This window comes from Ursus maritimus, unplaced genomic scaffold (assembly GCF_017311325.1).
Source record: "Ursus maritimus isolate PB19 unplaced genomic scaffold, ASM1731132v1 scaffold_12, whole genome shotgun sequence".
In the NCBI taxonomy this organism is placed as follows: Eukaryota; Metazoa; Chordata; class Mammalia; order Carnivora; family Ursidae; genus Ursus; species Ursus maritimus.
The window spans coordinates 70,204,468-70,211,237 of record NW_024423564.1 but is presented as its reverse complement, the minus strand read 5'-3'; the positions used below and the strand labels follow the sequence as shown (position 1 = coordinate 70,211,237).

Here is a 6,770-nt window from a genome sequence, read left to right as displayed (position 1 = left end):
TTCTGCTTGTTACTATTACACAGCAGGAGACAGTCCAAGCTCAGGGCTGGTTCCAGTGCTCACCGTCCTCGATTTGTTCCTTACCCTCCATCTATGCTGACCCCGTTGCTTCCCTCCTCAAGGCCTGGCAGGAGAGAGTAGCAGGAAAGGGAATGATTCTTTGTGGACTTGCCAGCTGATTCTTTGGCATTTTTGGATTCTTGCTTGTGGGCCAGGAAGACTAATGGTGACCTCTCTCCAAGGTCTCTGCCTCCAGCTCCCACCTCCCAGCACTTTTCCTGCCAGATTCCCTCAGGGATTTCTCTCTGCGTTAGAAATGGTTCTAGGTGCGAGTGAAGGCCTTCTGGCCTCCGGTGGCCTCCTTATCCACAGCAGCCTGGATATTCCTGGCTGCCTGCAGGCCCGACTTGATGGCAGTGTCTATCCAGCCATGGGGCATGCTAGTGTGCTCGCCGGCAAAGTGGATGCGGCCCTCGGGCTTGAAGAGCTCCTGTGAATAGTCGATAAACTGGTAGGGTGTGAACTCAGCGAAGGCCCCCATGGCGAGGGGGTCCAGTGACCAGCGCTTGGCCACGGAGGAGGGGCAGATGCGCCGCAGCTCGTCCTTGGGTATCTGGTGCACGGCCGCCACATCCTCCAGGACCACATCCTCCATCTGCTCGTGCGTCATGGATGTGAAGAAGAGGGAATCATCGTCCACGGTGTAGGAGGCCAGCAGGATGCTCTTGCCACTGGGGAAGCTGTGGCTGGGGTAGTAGATGTGGCGCGAGGGCCGGTCGGTGATAGAGACCCCACCCCGGATGCCATCGCGCTCCCAGAAGGGCTCCTTACAGGTCAGGATCACCTTGGTGGCACTGGTGTAATGCACCAAGCGGAGTGCTTCCCTCTTGTCCAGGGACAGCGGTGGCTTAAAGGTGATGAGGCGTGTGGCCTTGGCTGAGGCCGTGATGATGACAAAGTCCGAGGTGAGGGTGCGCAGTGCAGAGCCAGGCTTGCCCACCCGGTAGGAAACCTGGACCTTGGGCCCATCCCTCACTACCGTCTCCACCTTGGAGCCCAGGTGGATGGTGCCAGGCTTCAGGGTGGCGCTGAGGGCTTTGGGGAGCTGGTCGAAGCCACCGGTGATCTCGGAAAAGCTGCAGGGGTGACGGGAGGGCAGAGGGTGAGTGTGGGGTCACTGGGCCCCTTGGCTGAGTTGCTGACTGCCTTCCTGGACTGGAAAGCAGGGAAACTAGCTTCCTGCAGCCTATGCCGGAGGCTTCATATACGTCTCTTAACTAGTCTCTGCGCAAGAGGGATCACTGTTGAATTTTACACTTTGGAAAACTGATACCGGCTGGAGAGGTACTATCCCAGGATGACAGACACAGTCTAGAGATTGAGCTACCATGCAGTCCTGTGTCCCAGGAGGAGTCCCACAGACCTGGGTTTGGAGTCTGGCTCCAGCTTTCACCCATTGTGTGAACTTGGGTAAATTATAGAACTCCTCTGAGCCTCAGCATCCCCACCCGTAAAATGGCTGTGAGTAATAGTACCAACCTTCCAGGTGATTGAATGGGACAGTTTTTGGAAAGTGCTTCCCGTTGTGCCTGGCACACAATGACTACTCATTAATCATAGTTCCATTTCTCTGCTCTGAGGACTGGAGGAAGGGCACATTCCAGCCCTGGTCCCAGTTGGCCTTACTTGTTATTTTTGGAGAAGATGAAGCTATCCCACAGGGACTCTAGGAGGGATTTATAGTATGCAGCATCCTCATTCATCACAGTCCCGATCATCTTTACTGCTCCTTCACTCAGCTCCCCTTCCTTCACCAAGTAAGCCTGTGGGGAAGTGGAAGATCCAGATGGGCGACCCAGCATGTCGGAAGGGGCTTCAGCGGGGGCCAGGGGCAGGTAAGGGGCGGGACTGGACTCCAGGAAGGTGAAGGCTTTGGTGGTGGGAAGAGAAGGTCCTGGTCTTCAGGGGACAACCCCAGGGGGCTAGGCTGAGCACAGACCCCCTCCACCCCTATCCTGGGACTTCTGTGACTGACGTACCTTGGTGGAATAAGAATCATAAAAGGACAGCAGCTGGCTGCAGTTGAAATTTTTCAAATTTTCTTTGAGCTGTGAAAGGGGTTAGAAAGAGGCAGCAGCTTAGATTAAAGCCATAGAACCAGTGGCAGGACTCCTGCATTCTCTGGATGTCCTTTGAAGAGGGTGGGAACAAGGAGGTGGGGGATGGGAAGACCAGGGGAAGGATGCTTCCAAGAGCTCCTAAATGTTCGTTTTTCCTCCCAAGTCTCCCCTTCATTGAAGGACGTTTGGAGACTAAAATGTAAGGGAAGACATTCACTGCAACCCAGGAAGACTGATTCATTACCAAGGATTGGGTTATCTGGTGATTCCCTTTCCTTCCACTGTCACCATCAAGCAGTGGGCCATTAGACCACCAGGGACAGGAGAAGAGATGGGGCTGGGCACCAGGGACAGGGTGGCAACATTCTTAGGGGACATTAGAGGAGAGACCAATCACAAGAGTGCTGGATGGGAAACAGGTCACCTGGGTCTATCCACTAACTTGCCAGGTGACCTTGGGCCAGAACTTTTTCTTTCCCGACCCTGGGAGGGGTGAGGCAGGAGGCACCTTGGCAATGGACTGGTCGAAGAGATTACTAGGGCTTTTGGCCTTCTCCGTTGGGCTCATGGAATAGCCCAGGACCCCTGGATTGTCCTGGACCTCCCTGGAGCGATGGCGTTTTCCGTTGATGAGGTACCAGGTGTTGCCATCATACTGTATGAACTTGTTCAGCTTCAGGCCAAGCTTCTTGACGTAGGTATGAACCAGCCTGGAGAAGATACAGGTGTGACATGGCACCTCTCCCAGTGACACCTCCTTCCCGCTGACCTTACTCTAGAAGCCTTTTCCAGGGAAACCAGTTTCTTCATGTCCCTGGGGGAGCTCAGACTGTTTCCTCAACTCTAACCCTGCTTCCTCGTGTTGTGGTATTCTTTTCCTTCTGTATTTGCCCCAGGGAAGGTCATGAGGACAGAGTTTACCCATCACCCAGGGAAAGCCCTGTAAGAAATCCCCGAGTACAGGACTTAAGTAGAGACCAAGGCCTTTAGTTTCAGACAGTATTTGAAATCCCATCTTCCATTTCTAAGGAAGGTGAGGCCAAATCTAAAGACTCCTAGTTTGGGCTGGTTCCTTTTGTCTTTGTTTTTGTTTCTGTTGGCATTTGGAGGGAAGTCTTGGGTTTAGTTTATGCTTATGGCAAAAAAGTAGTCATATTTTTGGAGGTACGTGGGACACCGAGCAAAGGATCTCTTTTGTCGTAGAAGCCTCAGAACCAGGGACTGGGTTCTGTTCCAGGAGCCAATTAGAGCATAGGGGTTGAGCATATGTTTTGGGGCCAGTTGCCTCCTTGATTTTGAAAAGGAACTCTGTCACCTTTTCCTACGAGAACATTGGGTAAGTCACTTAATATCTCTGAGCCCAGTTTCTTGTTGTAACTGGAAAATAAGAGGATCAAATGAAATGATGTTCAGCGTGGCAGCCGATAGGACTATTAATTACTATTAGTTTGTAACCTAATGGGGTATAATTGACATATATGAAGCTGTCCATATTCGAAGTTCACAATTTGATGAATTAATGGTAACTATTATTACTAGTTTGGGACCTAGCACTTTCTGTGGGACCCTGGGCTCTGAGCCTCAGTCTTCCCTGTCAAATGGGAGACCAGTGTTGGTCTCGACTTGCAGGACTGAACCACATGAGACAGTGGATCTGAGAAATTCTGACACTATGGCAGCAGGGTCCCCTCTCCTCCCCCCTTCCCACCACCTAATTCCTCTTGCTTGCCCTTTGCCCATTCCTTCCCTGGGACTTACCTGTGGGACTTTGGGATTCGCATGGGCCCCAGTTCATGGTACCAGCCCTCCTCCTCATTCCTGATTGTGGCAACTCGACCCCCGATGTGTTGGCTGGTTTCCAGGATGGTTACCTGGGGTCCAGAGAACCTGCTGTTGTTCCCAGTGTCATGCTTTCCCTTCTCCCGCCCTGTACACCCATCTGCATCCCACCACAGGCTCCAGTCCGAAATTCCCAGCAGTGGGTTCCCTGAATGTGCAGGATAACCAGATGGGGGTGGGGAGGGTCCTGAGTCATGGAAGTGGGGCAGAATGCTCCATGGTGGTGGGGCACCAAGTGCCTCTTGGCCTTTTCTTGTTAGCGTAACTCTTCCACTTTTGCTTCCATGAGAATACAAGTGCAGTTAGGGTCAAGTCTCGGGGGAGGCTGGAGTTTTGAGGAACCATAACTAAGGGCTAAGAGACCCAGCCAGTTATGAACAGCCATCTAAGAGTTGGCTGTATCTTCTCTCTTTTTCTTTTCCCACCCAAGAAAGCAAACTGGAGGCAAAGGATTGAAACCCCTCCAAGATCCGCTCACCTGGTGGCCAGCATCCTGTAGGGCCTTGGCCGCCACCAGGCCTGACATGCCAGCTCCCACTATTACCACACGCTTGGGCAGCGGGGAGGTGTGGAGTCCCTCCTGCGCCGTGGCAAGGATGGACTCATACTCCGGGTCCTGAAGGCACTTGGCCACATCCTCCAAGAAGCCAAGGCAGCTGGGAGTAGCCAACAGGAGCCCCAGGATCAGGATTCCTGTGGTAGAGAAGGGAATTGGGGGCTACCTTTCTGGGACCCAGGCTCTGTGTCCTGCCCTACCCGGGATGAGCTTGGCTGTGTGAATGAGCGGGGGTGGTGAGGTCAGGCAGTATCTGTCAATTGTGTGGTGGTAAACATGTGTGTTTCTGATTGTGTCTGTGCGGGGGCGATTGTGATGTGTGGGGCACGGATGTATGTGTGAACCGTGCTGGTGTTAGCCACGTGATGGTAAATGTGAATGCGTGCGTTCATGTGTGTGCATGTGATTGGAAACTCACGGGTGTGTACAGGGTCCTCTCTGACTGTGACTATGCCTGCTTCTGATGATGAGTGTGTGTGTGAGCCTGTCTGTGATGTAAGTTGCAGTCATTGTGAGTTTGTGATTGCTGCCCTGTAAGACTTTGTGTCATCTGTGATTTCATGGGAGGGGGTGTGTCTGTGGCCTGGTGTGGGCACCTGAGCAAATGTGTGGATGAATCTCTATGGGACAGCGAGGTGGTGTGTGTGGCCTGGGTCTGAAGAGTGAATGGGACATGCATGTATTTGCTGGAGTTCGAGAGCGAATGTGTTTGCTGCGTTCTCGTGTGAGATTCTGTGAGTGTGTTTGAATGTGAGGCTGGGTGGCAGGGCCAGAGGGTGTCTGTGTTCTTTGAGAATGTGTGCATTTGTGAGAGGATGGGTGTGTGAAAGCAAGACTATGTGAGGCACGCTTCTCTCCGGGGAGACCTGTGACTAGTTTCTCCGTGGGACCTTGGCAGGCCCACTACTCTTCTCCAGCCTCACAGGATTTTTTCAAATTCCTCCAGCTTTCCTAATGGGCAGCCGAGATGGGAAACCATAGTTAATATGTAACATGCAATAAGTCCAGTGACGTGGTTTTCGTCTCCACAATTAACTGCTCCGATGCACGGAGAAGTTCACCTGGGAGTCTGCGACAAGAGGCTGTATGGTGTCCTCAGTGTCACCTGCTCTGAAGGGGAACAGCCAGGACCTGTGATGCACTGTGCCCCCTGGCACTAGCCCTAGGATTTTTGGGCGAGTGAGAACCCCCTTAGTCCAGTCTTTGTCCATGCCAGACACCCGAGGCGCACAGAAGGAAGGGAACTTCAGGGGCCACCCCCTGAAGTGGGGCAGGAGACCCTACTGGGTCCCAGTGCAGACCCTTCCAAATGCCAGGAGAGCCTTCTTCAGGGGTGACTCCTCAGAAAAGAAGAGAGGGTGACCACACACCATGGCAGAGATCCCCAACCCTCACCCCCTCTCCCCACCTTCCAGGCCTACCTCAACCTCCCAAATCCACTCTCCCATCTCCCTGAGCTTCCGCCATTCCTGTTTCAGGCCCCATGTCCTTCCCCTTGAATGGGCCCAACCCCCCCGACTCATGATCCACGCCTATGCCCATTCTCTTGACTCACTTTCAACATCTGGACCCATGTGCAGTCCCTGATCTAGCCCTGTCCTGTCTCAGCCCCTAGGCCTTTCCTTTTGCATGGCCCTATGCCCAGACTCCCTCTCCGGCCCATCTTAACCCCCTCCCTCCCTCTAGCTCCTTGCCCTGTTTCAGTGTCCAGCACTTCGTCCCTCAGGTGCCTCAGCCTCAGATCTAGAGGACGCACCCCACTTACCCCTCGTCTTGGCCATGGTGCTGCAGCTCCTCCTGAGTCTGGGGCAGCTCTCCCTCTCCTTATGAGGAGTCAGCTCCACCCCAGCAGTGGCTGGCCGCGTCCCACCAGCCTGCCCCCAGGGCTGGGCCAAGCGGGGAAGCCCTGCCCTCATGGCGAAAAGACCATGGTGACTCAGCCCCATCCCTGGCCTCATCTTCCTCCTGTCCCATCTCCCTTCTGAGGGAAAACCCCTTCTCCCAGTCAGTCCCCAGCCCCTGGGTACCAATGGGGGGAGGGGTTGTGGGAGCCGTGGGCCAAACCAAACCTGCTGGAACCATCTCCCAGGAAGTGGGTGAGGACTGGGGCTAAGTGTCTGGGCTGCCTTGGAAGCCCGTGTCCAGACTCCTGGCTCAGGTCAAAGTTCCCGACTGCTCCCACCAGAGAACATCTAGTTCTGCTGCTGTCCCACCGTGAGCCTTGTGTTCCACTGCTAGTGTGTCCAAGGCGGGGA

At 54.0% G+C, this 6,770-nt stretch overlaps 1 protein-coding gene across 1 annotated transcript; it reads right to left on the bottom strand.

Annotated features, from left to right (window-relative positions):
* Nucleotides 1-322: 322 nt before the first annotated feature.
* Nucleotides 323-6,431, bottom strand: LOC103670918 (L-amino-acid oxidase-like). Its single transcript, XM_008699434.1, has 7 exons — nt 6,281-6,431; nt 4,438-4,652; nt 3,879-3,991; nt 2,629-2,830; nt 2,040-2,108; nt 1,687-1,823; nt 323-1,136 (listed from the first exon to the last, which is right to left on the bottom strand). Exons 1-7 carry the CDS (start codon nt 6,429-6,431, stop codon nt 323-325), a joined length of 1,701 nt encoding a protein of 566 aa, XP_008697656.1.
* Nucleotides 6,432-6,770: the final 339 nt, after the last annotated feature.